Consider the following 20,836-nt stretch of genomic DNA (forward strand, 5'->3'; position numbering starts at 1 on the left):
GCCAAAAAATCTTTAACTATAGACACTGCCAGGCCCTGTTGTGCAAGTGACAGAACATCAGAAAGTGAGATTGAATGGAACGTAAGCCATCTGGCTCATTCCTCTGAACACATTTTCTACAGCAACAAGAGTTGACTGATTTTGTAGGGCGTTTTCTGGCCACCAGGAGGAAGTCTGCCACTTCAATAGGCAGACAAAAGAATTCTAAATGGCACCGCTAATCTTCAAAGCTTGCATTTGCAGCGTTTGAGGATTGCAGTGGAGTACCTGACCATTCAGCTGGACATCAAGTCCAGCCTGTGCAGGAAAGGAAGGTGTGTCTGAATACAGATTGCCAACAGATCAACATACTTTATACTCTTTGCTTAGAATGGGGTGATCAAGATCAGTTGTGCTTAATCTTGTGCACACTGAACAGGAATTTCTTTACGGTTGCACTCAAAGTAATATTTTGGTGGTGCTCTGTGTTTGTTCTTCTATTTAATGATCAACATAGATCAGTTTCTTTACAAGTGAGTCACTTGAAAAATTCTATCTACATTAGATATTGTTGCATCTTAGCAAGGGCCAAACAACTTTTCTCATATATTACAATGTCAGGATGATATCAAGACGTTTTAAAGAAGTTCAATTTTTAGAACCAGAAAACACTTCAACATCAATTTGGACGAATTTAGTTTGTCATTAGCCTGGTCTGGAAAGGGCTTTAGCCGGGGTATATTAAGTTAATCACCACATTTTGAAAATATCACAAAGCATGAAAATAATTTCCCAGAATACAAGTGAGATTCACTGATGTGGATAAGGCTGCCAGAAGCAAATACTTTTCGACCCATTAAGTCAGGTTTTGTTACCTCTACTGGGAGGCGCAGAGGGGAAAACGTTTGTGTTTTCTTCAAGGAGGACATTTCAACAATCAGACTTTCATATGAGTGGAGAGGACATGACAGGAATCAAGAAGATCCTTATTGAATGGGAAAACGGACTTCACTACTGACTAGCAAGGATATGAGATCTCCACCAAATGTCAGAACTCACATCCTCAAAAGGCAAGGTAAATTTCAAGCTGATTTTTGAACTACAGTCATAAATGAGAACATTTCCTTTTTCATCAAGTCCAGGGGGTAAGGGATGTCCCCTTCTTGTGAAGTGCTCACGTCATTCATATTCTGTACGTCCAGATATAAGTAAAAATCACTATTATAGCGGGGAAGGAGGTTTATAGCCTTTGGCTCATCATTTTCTTTCTGACCATAGTACTTATCTTTGTCTAGCAGGTCTTGGAATTGGAGCCAAAGACCTCTTCCATCAAAGTGAATATCATCTCACCTGCCACACATATTATATCCTCTGACAGAGATGGATTCAAGAACATCATCGTCATAGGGTGTGTAGATGGCGCCTTTGTCGAAGGAAGTTCTGACCAAATGAGATGGAATACCCCTAATGCCTTGGCAGGCTTCAACTTTTTTTTCAATGTCATGGCCAGAGCCTGTGACAGGACCACCTAGGGAGACATCTGGGTCAGAGCTGTGATGCCTACCTTACACCGCATCAACTACTCTATGTTTCCTGCAGTATCCCCTCCATGCCCCCACTGTCGGACTGCAGATGCTGATCTCCTGCATATGTTGTAGGCCTATCCTAACACTATCTTCTTACTGGGTAGATGTCCAAGGTGCACTAGCAGAACTGGATGACTGGAATCGTTGGCAAACGGTGGCACAGTGTGTCTTAGGCTTATATCCTTGGCCCAAGGGAACTAAGGTAACATCACGCTTAACAGACATAGCGCTCTTACTGGCTAAACGTCTATGGGTACGGCGCTGGAAGTCTTCAATGGTTCCCCTGGTAGCCCAATGGCAGAAGGAGGTGGAGTCCTAGGGACTGGCGGAAAGTGATGCCATGCGTGGGGAGGAATATAGATAGAGGCTTGTGAAAGAGACCCATAGCGTTGAAATGGGATGCACTGTTAGAATCCTTCAAAGCTCAGGAGTCTAGTGAGGACTAATTACCATTATTGGCCATACCCTATCTGTGGGAGGACCTGACCCTCCGAGCCTATTACCGCTGATAGCCCAAAAGAGGCGCTGTCCCTGTGTGCTTACCTGCACCACCCATATACGTTTACATGTGTCACTACATGTCACAGACAAGCTCCAAGTACTCACCCCAACATATTGTGCGAATTATCCCCAAAGCCCATGCTCTAATATTTCTATTGCGATCCATTTACACAGCATGTACATGCTTATTTATTCAGAGAAGATGTGCGGGGGTGGGGCGGGCTGGGGTTATTTGATATTGTTTAAAGATTGCATTAACTGCTGTTTTAATACCAAATGTAAATCTGGCTCGTTGCCTATTTTTATAACTGTGTCATGCAATTGATTTTATTGATTTGTGAACCATGTGGAAATAATGCTTCAATATTAACTGCCATTTAACAGTGTTCGATTCAGAAAAGGGGGTGGTGATGGACAGAGTATCTGAACTAAGCAGAATACTCCTACCCAGTCAACAGATCAGGGCTTGATCCATCACCGTTTTTTAGCTCACTGCACCATCCCAGCTCAGAACCTGGCTACATGCAAATTAGTCTGTCCCTGGCCCAGTGCATCATGGGAAGAGGGCAGACCAAACTACCAAGCCAATTCTTTAACTGGAAAGGAAACAAGCTTCCGGGGACCGGTTTCTGGCATTACAGCCGTCTTCGGCCCGGCTTGCTTGAATCCTGATGGTGCAGTGAGCAAGGGACTCACATATGTGCATACCCTTCCACGCTTGTGGTGGACAAAACGATTCAGAAAAGGGGGTGGTGATGGACAGAGTATCTGAACTAAGCAGAATACTCCTACCCAGTCAACAGATCAGGGCTTGATCCATCACCGTTTTTTAGGTCACTGCACCATCCCAGCTCAGAACCTGTCTACATGCAAATTAGTCTGTCCCTGGCCCTGTGCATCATGGGAACAGGGCAGACCAAACTACCAAGCCAATTCTTTAACTGGAAAGGGAACAAGCTTCCGGGGACCGGTGTCTGGCATTACAGCCGTCTTCGGCCCGGCTTGCTTGAATCCTGATGGTGCAGTGAGCAAGGGACTCACATCTGAGCATACCCTTCCACGCTTGTGGTGGACAAAACGATTCAGAAAAGGGGGTGGTGATGGACAGAGTATCTGAACTAAGCAGAATACTCCTACCCAGTCAACAGATCAGGGCTTGATCCATCACTGTTTTTTAGCTCACTGCACCATCCCAGCTCAGAACCTGGCTACATGCAAATTAGTCTGTCCCTGGCCCAGTGCATCATGGGAACAGGGCAGACTAAACTACCAAGCCAATTCTTTAACTGGAAAGGAAACAAGCTTCCGGGGACCGGTTTCTGGCATTACAGCCGTCTTCGGCCCGGCTTGCTTGAATTCTGATGGTGCAGTGAGCAAGGGACTCACATCTGAGCATACCCTTCCACGCTTGTGGTGGGCAAATTGATTCAGAAAAGGGGGTGGTGATGGACAGAGTATCTGAACTAAGCAGAATACTCCTACCCAGTCAACAACCATCAGTTTCCGTAGTCACACTCTATGGTCGAAAGAGGCAAATTACCGGGCTCTGTGGGGCTTCATTGGAATCGCCGGCCGCGTCTAACAGTGTTCGGCAGCGTTCGCTTGCCGAACACTGTTAGACGCGACCGGCGATTCCGATAAAGGTGGAAATCGAAAACTGAACAATAAGGAAAGCACACGGGCAACTAATTGGAAGCCCCACAGAGCCCGGTAATTTGCCTCTTTCGACCATAGAGTGTGACTACGGAAACTGATGGTTGTCTACCACAAACAAACTGGGTTACTGACCGTATTTACAAGAAAATGTTGGTCCTGATGAGAACCCCGCCATCAGGGGTTTGAAACGCGTCGACCTGAACTAACTTGACTCGACTCTTTGTCAACTACGAATATATAAAAAGTTCTAAATCTGACTCCAAAATAAGAATTTGTGTTCAATATATATAGTTGTAAATAGTTTGAACTAGGAAAATAATACCATCTATAGGCTCCATTACTTAGACTTTTGTTGACAAAGGGCCTTATTGTTGTGTTTATGTATAGTTGTGTGAGTAAAGTATGAGTGTTGTTGGTAGGATGTGTATAGATTGTAAATATGTATAAAGTTGCCGGTTTGTTATGTCTAACCTTATAATTGTTTGTACATGCATACATCGTCTTTGACATGGTTTAAAATTGCAATGCTCAACTAGTGAAGAAAATAAAAATTCAACTAGTAATGCAAAACGGACCGTTATGCTTCATTCATATAGGTTACTACTAGACTAGTTTGAATCAAATCCAGTATTGGCCACTGTTTTGTTCTTTTGTTGTATTTGGCTTAGCCTTACTGGGATACAGCCAGGACCCTGTGTTGTTTTTTCCCCTCCCTCCAATCTTCGTCATCGAGTATGAAGCCATCGGCAACCCATTGCCCACGCAACAACACCAAGGAGTCCTCGGTGTGATTGATGAGTTTGCTATATGTTAGGGAGATAACTCTAGTGGGTACCAGGCCATCAAGCAAACGATCCTCCAATGGGGAGGCCACTGGGAGTGTCTCACCACTGGGGAAAGCAGTGCTCAGAGCATGCCTAATCTGGAGGTACCGAAATCGTTCCGTCTCATTCAGTTGATATTTAGCCTGTAGTTCCTCAAATGACAACACTCTGTCCTTGCCCCAAATATCGCGGACCTGTCTTATGCCAATTAAATCCCAGCGATCAAACCCCTTAGTCTACCAGAGCATACCCAACTTTTCAGAGCTCCACAGTGGAGTGGCCAGTGTCAAGAGACCGGCCCACTTAATATCTCTATTGGCCGCATGCCACACTCCGGTAGAGATTGAAGGAGGTCCCACCAACGGGAATCGACCACGCTTCGCATATAAGACACAGGCGTAATCACCCCCCGGCACCTGACCACGGTCCATCGCATAACCAGGGTCTACCGGTGAGCCTTATATAGCGTGGTTTATGGGGGCCAGCTGCGACGCCCAATAATATTTCCGAATGTTAGGAAGACCGATACCCCGTCGTACCACGGCAACATCAATTTTGACAATGCAATGCGCGGCCTCCCCTCCCACAGGAGACTGCGCTGTAGGGACTCAATCTCACTGAAGTACGACTGTTGCACAGGGTCAAAGGAGTTCTGTAGAGCGTATAGAAATCGTCGGAGAGCCATCATTTTAAAGAGGATGGCACGGCCCAACAAGGAAAGTGGGAGCGTCTTCCACCGTGCAACATCTGACCGGAGCCTAGCTATGGGAGGCAACAGATTCAACCGGATCCCCAGATAGCGAAAGCTAACCGATTCCAGTCTCACAGAACAATTATCAGGTACTCTAGGGGGGTCCCCACTCAACACAAAGAGAACGGATTTCGCCCAATTAATAGCAAAACCAGAATACCTGCCGAAAATGGCCAGAACATCCATAAAGACGACCAGGGAGCGGGGAGGTCAAATATAACAAAATGTCGTCAGCGTAGAGCAATATCTTGTCCTCCCAGTCTGTGGTCCAATGCAGTCCCCTAATCGAGCGGTCCCACCGCACCCAGGCCGCCAACGGTTCCAGAGCCAAAGCGAATAAAAGAGGCGAGAGGGGGCATCCCTGTCGTGTCCCCCTTCCAAGAGAAAAGTCACGTGACTTATGGTTATTCACAACCAAGCGAGACATCGGGGCCGAGTATAGAAGACGGACCCAGCCAATAAATGCAGGGCCAAATCCCAGCTTCATCAATACCGCAAATAGATAAGGCCACTCCACACGGTCGAAAGCCATGGTGGCGTCAAGTGATAACAAATCCGCTGGTTCATGGATACGCGACGCATCTGCGACCACTCCATACAGACGACGCAGATTAAGTGCGGTGTTACGCCGAGGCATAAAACCGGACTGATCCGGATGGATCAAGGTCGATATGACTTTACCAACCGGGTGGCTAACAATTTAGCTAGGATCTTGGGCTCCACAATCAAAAGGGAAATAGGGCGGTACGAAGAGCAATCTAATCTAGGTTTACCCACTTTATAAATTACCACAATGTTGGCGACTCGTTGGTCGTACAGCTGAATCCCCCGATCGCGGCTTTCCAAGTACATATCCTTCAGATACTGTTGTGCTGAGTGGTCGCTCTCCAGTCTCACTGCCGAGAGCTGGCATTGTTGTGCTGCGTTTTGATTCAATACCGCCTTGTGATTAATTGCCTGAATACTGCCTTGGTTGCTGCTTCGCTTTGTTTGCATTTAAATTGCCACAGTGACTTTCACATTTAAAGCGCGATAACCCCCGGCGCTCTGCTCTGCTCACCCCTCCGCTGCCATTTTGTTTATGTTTTTGTTGTTGTTCTCTGTGTAGAAACCCGTCCTCTTGAGCCCGCCCCGCCTCCCAGCTGAGCCACCCTCCCACTGACTACATACAGCGCTCCCATACCTGGAAGCGCTGTGATCCCCTCATCGCTGTTGTGCTGAGTGGTCGCTCCCCAGTCTCACTGCTGAGAGCTGGTATAGTTGTGCTGCGTTTTGATTCAATACCGCCTTGTGATTAATTGCCTGAATACTGCCTTGGTTGCTGCTTCGCTTTCTTTGCATTTAAATTGCCACAGCGACTTTCACATTTAAAGCGCGATAACCCCCGGCGCTCTGCTCTGCTCACCCCTCCGCTGCCATTTTGTTTATGTTTTTGTTGTTGTTCTCTGTGTAGAAACCCGTCCTCTTGAGCCCGCCCCGCCTCCCATCTGAGCCGCCCTCGCCCCTCCCCCTCCACTATCCATATATGACAGATGCACTTGCGCACAGCGTTCACGCGCAGCGGTCGCGCCCCATCCGCGCTGAAGGTGCGCCAAAGGTAAGCCCGTCTACGCCCGTCCGCGCCTGGACCGCGCCCAGCGCCAGACCCCCTGGCCCCTGTACCCCCCACCCCACCCGCATCCCATACGACGCCCCCACACTCTTAGCCCTAAACCCCGGCCGACTCCCCAACTGCGTCCAAGCCGCTCCCGGACACATCCATGGACCCTTCTCTTGCCACTCCTGCAAGTTCGACGGCACCAAGAACGACATCTCATCCACGAACACAAAACAAACATCTGACACCAACCACCTACAATGCATACTGCTCAACACCCGCTCGGTCCACAGACACACCATCGACCTCTGGAATCTACTAGACACCATCTCTCCAGACGTCGCCTTCCTAACAGAAACATGGATGAACGCCACATCAGCCCCAGACATCACCATTGCCATCCCGGAAGGCTATAAGATCATCCGTAAGGACCGTACCAACCAAACAGGAGGAGGCATCGCTATCGTCCATAAGAAATCCATCCGCATCTCAACCAGCTCAGACGTCAATCTCGCCAACACTGAACACCTTCACTTCCAGATCCACATCGACCCCAAGACCACACTCAGAGGCACCCTCCTCTACAGGCCACCAGGACCCCGTGCACAATTTAGGGAAGACATCACAGACTTCATCACCCCACACGCCCTCCCCTCCGAGGATTACATCCTTTTGGGAGACCTCAACTTTCACCTTGAAAAGAACAACGACCGCAACACCACCACCCTTTTGGACAACCTCGTCAACCTCGGACTTAAACAACTTGTCACTACCCCCACCCACATCGCAGGTCACACACTCGACCCTATCTTCACCTCCAGCAAACATGTCTCCTTCAGCCACACCACAGCTCTCCTTTGGACTGACCACCGCTGCGTTCACTTTACCTACAACAAGACCACATCCAACAACCATCCCCAACCCACTCTGCGAAGAAACTGGAACAAAATCACCATCGACCAGATCTCCTCATCGCTTCTTCAAAACCCCCCCCCGCCCACTCCTCAAACCCCGACCAAGCAGCCATTAACCTCACCCAATGGCTATCCAACAGCGCCGACATCCTAGCACCGCTGAAAAAACGACAAATCAAACTTGGCAGCAAGTAGGCCTCCTAGTTCAACGATGATCTTAAGAAATCCAAGAAACTCTGTCGCTCCCTTGAGAAGGCCTGGAAAAAAGACCCAAACACCAGCACCAAGGACGCCTTCTTAAACGCCACCCGTATACACCACTAACTGATCCGGAATGCCAAGAAAGCTGCTTTCAAGGACCGACTAGATCGCAACGCCCACAACAGCAAGGAATTATTCAACATCGTCAAGGAATTTACCAACCCCTCAGCCAACTCCAATGACATCACCCCCTCTCAAGCCCTCTGTGACTCCCTGGCCTCATTCTTCCACAACAAAATTGCAGACATCCACAACAGCTTCGACAACCGACCCGAAGACCAACCCACCCAACCCTCTGCAGGACCCCCACCCCCCTTGAACATCCTCAATGACTGGAACCCAATCTCCACTGAGGACACCATCCGTCTGATGAACTCTATCCACTCAGGATCCCCCACAGACCCATGCCCTCACCACATCTTTAACAAAGCAGACTCCATTATAGCACCGCACCTCCGAGACATCATCAACTGCCCCCTCAACTCCGCAACCTTCCCGGAAAGTTGGAAACATGTCGAACTCAGCGCCCTTCTGAAGAAACCCACAGCTGACCCCACCGAACTCAAAAACTACCGCCCCATCTCGCTCCTTCCATTCCCGGCCAAAGTCATCGAGAAAGCTGTCAACAACCAGCTCGCCGCCTTCCTCGAAACCAACAAATCCCTCGACTCCTCTCAGTCCGGCTTCCGAGCCAAACACAGCACCGAGACCGCACTCATCGCAGCAACAGACGACATTCGAACTCTGCTAGACAACAGAGACACAGTCGCCCTCATCCTCCTCGACCTCTCCGCAGCCTTTGACACAGTTTGTCATAGCACCTTAATACAACGCCTCAGAAACATCGGAATCCAAGGAAAAGCACTGGAATGGATCACCTCATTCCTTGCCGGAAGAACTCAGAGAGTCCGCCTTCCTCCATTCAAATCAGAAGCTACCGAAGTCATCTGCGGCGTGCCGCAAGGATCTTCACTCAGCCCCACCCTCTTCAACGTATACATGAGCCCCCTCGCGGCTATCGCACGCCAACACAACTGCAACATCATCTCCTACGCTGATGACACTCAACTGATACTATCACTCACCGAAGACCCTAACACCGCCAAAACCAACCTACATGAAGGAATGAAAGAAGTAGCCGAGTGGATGAAGGACAGCCGTCTAAAACTGAACTCCGACAAAACTGAAGTCCTTATCCTAGGTACCTCCCCCTCCGCCTGGGATGACTCTTGGTGGCCAGAGGCCCTTGGAAAAGCACCCATCCCGACGGACCACGCACGGAACTTAGGTGTCATCCTGTACTCCTCACTCTCTATGAACAAACAAGTCAACGCCGTCTCATCTTCTTGCTTCAATATTCTTCGCATGCTCAAAAAATCATTTCACTGGATCCCCACCGAAACTAGAAAAACGGTCACCCACGCACTGGTCACGAGCCGCCTGGACTACGGTAACACCCTATACGCGGGTACCACCGCAAAACTCCAGAAAAAACTCCAACGCATCCAGAACGCCTTAGCCAGACTCATACTAGACATCCCGCGTAAAGACCACATCTCCGGACACCTGAAAAACCTCCACTGGCTCCCCGTTAACAAGAGGATTACTTTCCGCCTCCTAACCCACGCACACAAAGCACTCTACGAACTTGGACCCGAATGCCTCAACTCACGACTTTCCTTCTACACCCCCTCCCGCCACTTACGATCCTCCAACCAAGCCCTTGCAACTGTACCTTGCATCAACAAAACCACCATGGGAGGCAGATCCTTCTCCTACCTGGCAGCTAAAACCTGGAACTCACTTCCCACTCACCTTCGCCTCACTCAGAACCACCTTACATTCAGAAAGCAACTTAAAACCTGGATATTCAACAAGTAATTCCCCACCCTTCCTAAAGCGCCCTGAGACCCTCTGGATATGTAGCGCGCTATAGAAATCACTTGACTTGACTTGACTTGAATCGGTCTGCATGTGGTTTAAACAACTCAATGGGAAGGCCATTGGGGCCCGAAGCTTTAACCGAGTGGACCCCCCTAATAGCCATAGCCACCTCATCGTCAGTGAGGGCGGAGTCCAAGAAATTCCTATCTTCGTCTGACAAGGCCGGCATCGGTATATCCCGGATCATGCCAGCGTTGTTGACCTCTGTGAACGTTCCAGTCGCAGTATATAACTCCTCATAATATCACACGAATTCCTGAACTATCAACTGGGGATCCGGCGTGACAGCGGGCCCACATTCAGTTCCGGGACCAAACGAGACCCCCAGTCCCCCTTTTCCAACCAGGCGATTAGCTTCCCAGCCTTATCACTGTGCTCATAAATCCTACTCTGCGTTGTGTCGTGTTGCGCCTTCGCGCCCTCACGTGTCATAGACTTGTATTCCTCCTGGAGTAGCCCGAGGCGATGAGTCGCCTCAGACTCGCTCCCAGAGCAAGCCGCGATTTCTAAGACCACAAGCTCCGCCTCCACACTATCCAATTCCTCCCTCCTCTTCTTCTTCTGCCCGGATACTAGGGAGATGGCCTCTCCTCTTATTACAGTCTTATAAGCCTCCCAAGGAGAACACATTGACGTTACCGAACCTTCATTTTCGCGGAAAAAGCTATCCGTGGCCGGCTTAAGTTCCTTTTTTACCCCAGTGTCTTTCAGACGCCACAAGCTTATAGGAGCAATTCTACCAACGTCGCCCAGCCCCAGACACAACCGAAGCCAAATCGGCGAGTGGTCAGAAACCCCCCTTGCCAAATGGGCCACTTCACGGATTAGGGTCGCCTGAGCCGCCGGCAAAAGCACGTGATCAATTCTGGAAAGGGAATGGTGCGCCGCGGAGGCATGCGTATACTAGGCGGCGCACGGGTGTTTGAGACGCCAAGCATCTAACAAACCTGACATGGAAATGAAGTCGGGTAGCCAGCGACGAGAGGGCAACAACACACGGGAGGGGCGCCTATCCAATTCGCCATCCACTACAGCATTAAAATCCCCGCCCAACACCATGATGCCGACTTGCAATGTGAGAAATATCCAACCTAAGTCACAGAAAGTGTCGGCCTGCAATGCCGGGGGGACGTAAATAGACACAAAAGTGACCGTCCTACCCTCCCAGAGACCCGTACGCCTATATAGCGACCACGATTGTCAGACCAGGTAGAACGGATCGCGAAGGGAAAGGAGTTCTTCACTAGTATACCCACTCCCCTTGAACCGGAGGTGAAATCAGCGTGAGCCACTAGTTTATATCCTCCCCTGTGCAACGCCATACACTGCTTCCCCATTAAGTGTGTTTCCTGCAACAAAACGACATCCGGCATGTGCCGTCTGATGAGTTGGTTCACCATAGTGCGTTTGATCCTGTCCCCCAACCCGTTCACATTCTAGCTTAGGACTGAGAACCCCAGGCCCTGTCTAACGGCAGCCATGCATCCTTCCAAAAGAGAACAGGAGAACCGAGGGCCCCCTTAGCAATCCCTGGTCACTTACGACAAACGATGCAACACAAAAAAATCCCCAACAGCCAAACCCCCAACCCCCCACCCTGCACCCCTGCATACAATGGACACACATCCCCAACTCGCAGAGTGCCTGTCTCCCCACTAACTAGTATCTAAAAGTAGAAATGGAGGAGGACCTTACAACAGGCCGCCCGCCCCTGCCACTCCAAACCAACCCTTAACCCCCCCCAACCGGAACAATCATATATAAAAAGAGTCTCAATCAAAAAAGAAATAATACAGTAAAAATTGTCCACAGAGGGAGGGGAAAATAACGAAACCCTCTACCAGGCCCCCTGTACCAGCAATGGAATAAGTGCGGCTTACAGTCACAAGCAATGTGTTATTCTTCGCTATCTGTTCAGGCCTGAGCCCCAGAGTCTGATGCTTCCACCCGGTCCAGCCAGTCCGCGGCCACCTCAGGGTTATCAAAGAACCAAGCTTTTCCGTCATGTTCTATCCTCAGTCGTGCGGGATACAGCATTGAGTATTTCATCTCCCGGTCTCTCAACCTCCGCTTTATGGACATCAAGCCTTGTCGCTGTCTCTGGACCATCTGTGTGAAGTCAGGGAAGAACAACAGCGAAGCGTTCTCGTATGCCAATGGACCAGTGGACCTTGCCGTTTGCAAAATGGCTTCCCGGTCACGAAAGTTCAAGACCCGGGCAATGATGGGGCGCGGAGATGCCCCGACCTTCGGGCGGCCTCCGGGGATCCTGTGTGCTCTCTCCACAGTGAAAAAGTTACTAAGGCCCTTCGGCTTGAGATGGTTCAGGATAAGGTCCTCAACAAAGAGATCAGGGGTCGCCCCTCCAGATTTTTCCGGGACCCCCAAAATGCGGACGTTGTTGCGGCGTGCCCGACCCTCATATTCATCAAGCTTGCTATCAAATTGATGTTGGGCCGCCTTAAGGTCGCGCACTTCCTTCTGGAGCTCGGAGACGTCCTCGAGAAGACTCGTTGTTTTAACCTCAAGGTTTTTGACCTTCTCTGTAGTTTTCGTGAGGTCGGTCCTGAGAAGACCAACCTCAATTGCGACAGTGTCCAGTTTTGTGTCCATCTTGCCCAAGGAGGATTGGACCCCAGCGATCGTGGCCATTAAGTCCTTCATAGTGGGGTCGTCGCTGACCGAATCAGCATCGGTGCCTCCAGCCGGAGGTCGTTTCACGTCTCTGGGGGACCCCTTGGAAATGGCATATTTATGGATTCGGTTCGACTGGACCTGTTGAGTAGTTTTTTAGGTCTTCTGCTGACTCTTTTCAGAGTCTCTCAAAGCCATCTCAAGCGCAAATGAGGGCGAAACCCACCACTCCTCAATCGAGTGTGGGTTGGTGCTGCGATGGACGGTATCTAGACCAGGCTGGGAGGCGCATGTCGTCGCAGTCGCGATCCGGATTCGACAAAGCAGGACCCGTCCGGCCACTTCCGGTCTCTGTGGCCAATGTTGTTGCACTCCGTCCCGAGTGATTCCTGAACCGGGTCCCCAGACTCCGATGCCACAGGCCCCAATTTTTCCGGCGACGATATTCGGTCACCACAGCCACCAAATGAACCGAATTTCGCCTAGTGACTCAGGCGCTGGTCCCCCACCCGATGGTAGGGACAGGGCTCAGGATAGTGTGCTGGATAGTCAGTCAGGATGTGGCGGCTGGCGGAGCCGATGCTCAAGCGGCCATCTTGGTCCCCGGCTCGACTCCTCCTCCCCGTTTAATCCTTTTTAACATCGAGTTCGCCTGACAAGGAGTTTGGCATTAGGGAATGGTATTGAGACTCTCAACAATCCATTTCCTATAGGAAGAAGAGAACTTCTCCTCCCTCTCATGCTTTTTATGTTTTTTGTGAGCAAAAATCTCTTGCAAAGTTGTTTCCTTACCTATTAATTACCTATGGGTGAAGGAGAGTAATTATGTGTCTCCTTTGTGTGCATTGCCCCAAAACAACATGCTCTTTCCAACCCTCCCTGATGGCCTTTGGAAAATAAAAAAGGAAAAAGAATCACCTGCTGCTTTGTCATTCTCTGATCCCAGACGTCACATGTAAGCATCATGCAGTGCCGAGAAGGACATCTTGTGGTATCAGGGACCCGACGTAACTACTGAAACTTTTAAAGGTGACATTTGCCTTAGTTGCTGTTAAAGTGCTGTGGAATTTTGTTGTTGAACACCAAGAGAGGTCCAACAAGAACTCATGCCTGCATGAGGTTTGGTGCCTTATACATTCTGATTAAATATAACAGGTTACCTCTAGTACCATAAATACATGGTCTTCTTTCAGAAGAAGGGAGGAAGTCTTCCATACTCTGTGGTACAACTAATGAACTAGATTACTTATGACCTTTCTAATTGGTGGGGCAACAAGCCAATTGAAAATTCATCTATTTTCAAAAGTACTTAATACATACTACAAACATTCTTTAGAAAGTTTTTTTACTTCATGATTAATTATTTTTTCTTTTGTTCTGATGTCATCACATCCGATGGCGGAACGTAGACTGCTTAGACTGGGGAGACATTGCTGTTTTTCCAACCAGTCTGAAGCCTGGAAGGATATTTCATGAGGTGAATAATCTGTGGAAAGTTTTTTGACATAAAGGTATGTTAGAGTATCCTTCCTTTACATGATCAAGAGGTGTTTTTCCTGAACCATGAAGTTGTTGGACCAATTAGCAATGTCAATTAGTTGATTGCAAAAGTTTAACACAAACCAAGACAAAAGATAATATGTCCACTTCAGAACGTTAACCAACAAGCCTAATTATTTTGATGGCTTAGCTTGGTCAAGCAAATATGGCTTTGTTATAAAATGATTGTATAAATGATTAAAGCAATGTTATGTCTATTTGCATGGCCCAGCTTATCACCCATGTGGGTATCCAGGTGCTGGAGCAGGAATGTAGGCTTGGGGGATGTTCCTAGTAGAACAGACAGGTATTCATTTTCTTGTGGAAATTTAAGGAGTGAAGTAGCTGTCATAATGTGTTAAGGAGCATCATTCCAGTTCTTGGAAGTTTTGAAAGAGAAGGCACACCCTCCTGACTGGCTTCTGCAGATGCAGGAGACCAGTGTGAGGTGGAGTGTAGCTGTCTGGTAGATTGGTAGAGTTGAAGTTGGTTGTTGAGGTAAGCCGGATTGATGTTTTGGATGGCTTTGTAGACATAGATGAGCAGCTTGAATTGGCAACGTTTCTGGATGGGTAGCCAGTGTAGTTCGGTGAGGTAGGGAGTGACGTGAGCGCTCCTGGGCAAGCCCAGGATGAGTCTGGCTGCGATGTTTTGGATGCTCTGGAGTCTTTGAAGCAGTTGGTTGGATACGGCGACAGAGTGCATTGACATAGTCGAGCTATTGGTTATGAGGACCTGCGTCTTGTGTTTTTATGTGTGTGGGTGGAGCCATTTGAAGATCTTGTGAAGCATACTGAAGGCAGCAGGAAACGATCATAGCATTGACCTGTTTACTCATCGTGAGTTTGTCGTCTAGGATGATGTTGAGGCTCTGGTGTGGTCTGTGGGGGTAGGCGGGGGACCAATTTTGGTTGGCCACCCGATGGAGTCCCAGGGGGAGCTCTTGAATTCAAAGATCAGGATAAGCGTTTTGTCCATGTTGAGTTTAAGACAGATCTCTTTCATCTAGTTGACCATGTTGAATATGCAAGGAGGTGAAACTGATTCTGGTGTTTATATCAGTGAGGGAGAGGATGAGCTGACTGTCATCAGCGTAGGAGAAAATGTTGATGCTGTGGGCTCTTATGATAAGGGTGAGGGGTGCCATGTACAAGTTGACCAGGGTTGAACTGAGGGAGAAGTCCGTAGGGCTCAGCGGATGAACTTCTTGTGTTCAGAGGTGTAGGGGGAAAAGTCTGATCCATTAGGTTCTGTAGGAGAAAAAAGATGTGATCCAATTCTGGGTGGGTCCTTGAATTCCTATGTTCTGGAGTCTGGTAATGAGGGGGCCATGGGAGACTGTATTTAAGGCAGCCAAGAAGTCGAGCACCATGAGGGTGGTGGCTCCCCTCTGACCATGATGAATCAGATAATGTCTGTTGCTACCAAAAGTGCAGTTTCCATGCTGTGGTTGCTGTGGAACCCTGACAAGGTGGAATTCAGGAGATAGGGCTGTTCTAAATTTGTAGAAAGTTGCCTGTTGATCTCTTTCTCAAGGACTTTGGCCAGGAAAGGAAAAAGCTTAATAGGTCTGTAGTTGCTGAGTTCTTTCAGGTTGGTCGAGGGTTTCTTCAAGAGGGCTGTGACTTCTGCGTGTTTCCTGCTATCTGGGAAAGTTCAGCTAAGTATGGCGGAGTTGATGATGGTGATGTTGGCAATGATCAGGTGTTCTTTCCAAGTTATACATGTGGTGAGGGCAGAGGTATCTGGGGGACCCTCAATGGATGGTCCGCATAATTCTGACAATGTCTTCTCTGGTGAGTGGGCTCCAGTTCGTTAAAAGGTAATATCTCTTGGTGGTGGTGGGATGTTTACATTACACTTTACACATTACATTTCCATTTTAAAACAGCTACAATAATTGCAATAAAGGTAGAATGTCTAGCTAGAGTTATTTTCCTTAATGAAAACATATATTGTCATTATACATAGATAATAAAGCTTTATTTTTAAGCACTAAGTCTATCTAAGGCTATGTGTGCCACACCTCTATGTTACAAATCTTTGGGAGCATATGGAAACGCCTGGAGGAATTTAATTTTTTCCCTAATTGTCTTCTCTACTCTTGCCCTCTTGGTCGCCTTTTCGTATTTTTCCTATATACTTTTCTTTTTTTGCGGTTTATTTTGTGTGTGTATATATTATTGGTTATTTGAGTTAAGTATTTGTGGTTTTATTTATGTTTGTTAAAATATAGCTTCAGGACGTCTTGTTTGTTGTACTATTTACATTCTCTTTCTTCACGGACGTTCTGCAGTTCTTTGATGGATTGATTGTGATAGCTTCAATGTTAACTGTTGGTTTTATTACTTCTGTATTCTCCTTTAAAACAAGCTTTAAAGGGGAGAGTGGATTTTAATGGGTCTCTAAGCATCAGGGAAAAGAACTAGTATTAATTTTCAATCCTGTCTAATGATTTTGAAAAACTCTCTAATAAGTTTAAGTCTTACAGTGCTGAAGTGCTAAGTTTCATCTTTACAAAGTTTTACAATGTTTGTAAACATCTAGCTCCTTGAGGAAGCTCTTCTTTTCCCATTCTCCATCCCATCTCTCACTTGTTACGTGTTCATTGGTTACGTGAACACCAGGTAATTGGTGATGTCATTAAAGGTGTAAGGAAGCCATATAAATTTGGTCATCAATGATGCAATGAATGAAAATATAAAAGAGAACATTATTTGGTGCAGCATATATATACAAATATCTCCATGCACTGTGAGTCTTGTGCATACATTTAGTAAATAAGACACCTAATAAGCTCAATACACATTCAAAATGGATTATTCATTGGTACCTGGACAAGTTTCTGTATTGTGCAGCTGTCCTCTTGTATGGTCAAGTACTTTTTATGTCTTTCTGGTCTCTCATCAAGAGTCAATAAGGTATCTTTTCGGTTATCCTTTCTTGAAAACAAAGGACTTTCTGCCCATCTCTTCATTAATTTCCGTATTGTTATAATATTATCCTTGGACTGTTGAACTCTCTGATGAACGTCATGAATTGTAGTCTGTAGTTCTACAATGTAATCCCAGCTACTTTCATCGTTCCACGTGAAGAACTCCTCAGCCTCTCTCAGACGCTCATCAATCTTCTTCATCTCCCCTTCGAGCAAAGGAAATTCCACTTCCAAGATGGTTTGTTTCAAGTTGTTGTACCAGTTAACCACAAGATCTAGATTTCCTATGTACTGATGTCAAAAAGAAACATGAGGGTGAAGGTTAGTTGTGAATGTAACATCTGTATCAGATTTATGTCAAGGAAGATCGCACACATTCTGTGGGGGATGTCTGCATACAAAGGAGTAATACAGAAATTTGAAAAATTTGCAATTTTCAATCTGTCGGTAACATAATCAGTGGTAATGTAACTTTACTTTTAGTAATCATTTTCAATGTCTACATGCATAAACATTTTCGTTCATTTGTGGAAAGAGTACTATATAATCCAATTGGCTCATACATACCAGGCCTATTTGAAGGTTCAAACTGTCACTATGCAGAGTAGATTATAGAGCACCTCCAATAAATAATTGTTTGAATACATAAGTGGTCATTCTGAAGAAGCAAACATTCTAAGCTGGCAGAGTTCACACAGTTTATGGATCCATCTTTCATTGGCAGTTGGTAAGCGTGACATGTCCTGTGGCAACAATTTCTTTTTCCACCAGCCACTACATTATTAACTCTTAAACTCCCATTGATTTATATGGCCATATAGAATCTGTTTTCACAAAGTGAATATATTTACAAATTCCCTTTTCCGCACCACGTTACCTTGATCCACATAGAAAGAATCTCAGAAATGCTACCGCCCTTCATATTTTCTGTAACACCAGTGAAAACGTATTCTCTCCCTCAAATAGCCTCACATACTTTTCACCTATGCTCATTCACCACCCTGCCAGTCAACCTTGACACTGGACTGCTCAGTCTGGTTCAGGCTTCTTTTTGGTGACCTTAATACATATTGAAGTCCCTCACATCTTTGTTTTATGTTTTGTATTTAATTAATTCAAAACTTTGTACAATCTATAATGCCTGTCTTCGAGTTCTGTACCCAGAAATCATAAACTTACTCTCAATTAATATACCCACATAAAATATTATTGCAACACAGTGTAACGTAGACAGGAGTAGATCTACTCCTAGGGGTATTCAAGGGTGGCGATGCCCTGTTAGTTTGTGGGTCTTCACAAACTTTCATGTTTCATTCCCAAACTGTATATGGTTGGAGATTTACTTTTGTCAAGGGCAGGAATAAAGACATTTCCAATGGGCATGATACACCCCGAACTTTGGTGCAAAGCAGGAGAAGTCTCTCTCCAGGAAAAAAATATTTAATAATTTCCCTTTTGGAGTGTAACAATTAGTGTGCCTGAGCTTCCTTAGAAAATGTGACCTCATTAAATATTCACATGTATATCTACTTCTCTGAATTCACAAAACATTCTAGAGTACTCCTGAGGAAACAGACAGTCACAGGTTCCCATTAAACTTGGGAATCTTTCTGAATTTTGAAATGTTGTGACAGCACGCTCATCACGTCTACCATCTCAAAATAAATTCCATTTCCAGATTATCAAGTTATCTGCTGCTTAGCCAGATTCTAAGTTACACTATGTTATGTAATGCAGGTTTATGGAATGAACTATCACCTAGGAAGCTATCCTGGCGCTGAGCAGGTGTGAGTCTAGACACACCTCGGGCCTAGTAGGACTAATTGCAAGGCAGGTCTTCAGCTTCTTGTGGAACTCACGAAGTGAGAAGGATTCTCTTATTTGTAGTGACAGATCATTCCATGCTTGGGGAGGGATGTAGGAGAAGGCTTGAGCACCGGACCTGGTTTTCCATATGCTTGCATTTTGTAGGAGTTTGTACGAGCAGAGGTGTCTGGAAGGTTTGGAAAGGCAGATGAGATTGTTGGGCCAGTGTTATGAACTGCCTTGAAAATATTGGTGAGGAGTTTGAATTAGGCTGGTTTGTGAATGGGGAGTCAGTGGAGTTCCTTGAGGTGTGGTGGGATGTGTATGTGTGTGGGATATTAAGAGTGATTCTGACCACTAAGTTGTGAATGGTCTCCAGCCTTCTGGGGAATTGTTTGTTGATCCCTGCATTGATGATGTTCCCTGAGATCAGCTTGCTTGTGACCAGAGCGTATGTGATGGTTTTCAAACTGCTGATTAGGAGCCATTAAAAACCCTCCTTAGCATGTTCAGGTTATGAAATCATGAGGTGGTGACTGCATTGACTTGGGCAGTCATGTCGAGTTTGCTGTTGATAGTCATGATGTTCTTGACATGGTTGGTGGTGGTGGCCATCAGTCCTAGATCTGTTGGCTACCAGGTGGAGTCCCACAGTGTTGTGCTCTTCCGTAAGATCATCATTTCGGTCTTGTTAGTGTTCAGCTCTAGACAGTTTGTCTTCATCCAGTCGGCAGTTTCAGTCATGAACAACTTGATCCGGGTACTGGGCGTCTTGTCCATGATGGAGATAATGAGTTGTGTGTCATCAGCATAGGAGAGGACATTGATATTGTGGGAGATGTTGATTCTGGCTAGAGGGATCATGTATGTATTAAAGAGGGTTGGGTTCAGGGAAGGTCTTGCAGAACTCAGCAGAGGAGGTTGCAGGCATCTGAGGTGTATGGTGCGAGGCTGATTGACTGGTTCCTTCCAGTCAGGAAGGAGCAGATCCATCAGAGTGTGTGTCCTTGGATTTCAATGTCGTGCAGATGTTGGATGAGGATGGGGTGGGAGACTCTGGGCCAGATTATGAGTATGGTGATCTACAGAGTCACCGTATTCATGGTGGCGGTCCGACCACCACCACACTGCGGGCCCACCCTCAGTATTATAAGTGTGATGGTTGGACCATCAGGAGACTGCTGGCTCCACTGGAATCAAGGATGGTGCTGTGCTGGCAGTCTGGAAATGGGCAGTAATATGCTGGTGGTGCTGCTGCGGAACCACAGAGCATATTTTGAGGTGGGTATTTGTTGAGGTATAGGTTAATGATTTTATCGAAGCATTTAAGGGTCCACAGAGCGGTGGAGGCATACAGAATTGGTGGAGCATAGCCCTGATAGGTTGCAGTCCTGTAGAGTAGGCTTGTTGGGGAGGCATCCGATGGGCCCCCTACATGGATGGACTACATGGTGGCAGCAGTTTCTTCTGGGGAGATGACAGGCATGTGGCTGCACTGGTTCTTTTGATAACATTTGGATGTGCTTGGTTAGGTCAGTCAGGTCCATTTGTGAGCTGAAGCTACTGTAAATAGTGGTGATTTTGTTGTTGAAGAATTGAGAGAGATTGTTACAGTGGTCTTGTGAGGGAGCGATGGAGTCAAGAGGTTTTTTTGCCAGTTGATGGCAAAGGGAAATCTTTCACAATTTCAAAGATTCCTTTGCTTCTGTGGGTGCTGGTATTAATGCGTTCTACCAAAGTGGTGATTTTGGTGGTCTGGATTATTTGTTGGTAGATTCTTAGGGAAAAGTTGAACATACTTCTGTCTGGATTGTACTGGCTCATTCCCCATTTGTGCTTCAGTTGTTTGCAGAGGAGTTTCATCAGTCTGAGTTGCTGTGTGTACAAACTAGCCAACTGTCTGGATCTT

The 20,836-nt window shown here is 46.9% G+C and overlaps 1 protein-coding gene across 1 annotated transcript in view; it reads right to left on the bottom strand.

Annotated features, from left to right (window-relative positions):
* Positions 1-20,836, bottom strand: part of DNAH11 (dynein axonemal heavy chain 11) — a 3,435,931-nt gene that overhangs the window by 2,553,764 nt on the left and 861,331 nt on the right. The window contains exon 15 of the mRNA XM_086939827.1: positions 17,020-17,412. Coding sequence (XP_086795953.1) covers positions 17,020-17,412 — 393 coding nt within the window. The remainder of the gene's footprint in view (positions 1-17,019; positions 17,413-20,836) is intronic.

This window comes from Lissotriton vulgaris, chromosome 10, assembly GCF_964263255.1.
Source record: "Lissotriton vulgaris chromosome 10, aLisVul1.2, whole genome shotgun sequence".
NCBI classification, from domain to species: Eukaryota; Metazoa; Chordata; class Amphibia; order Caudata; family Salamandridae; genus Lissotriton; species Lissotriton vulgaris.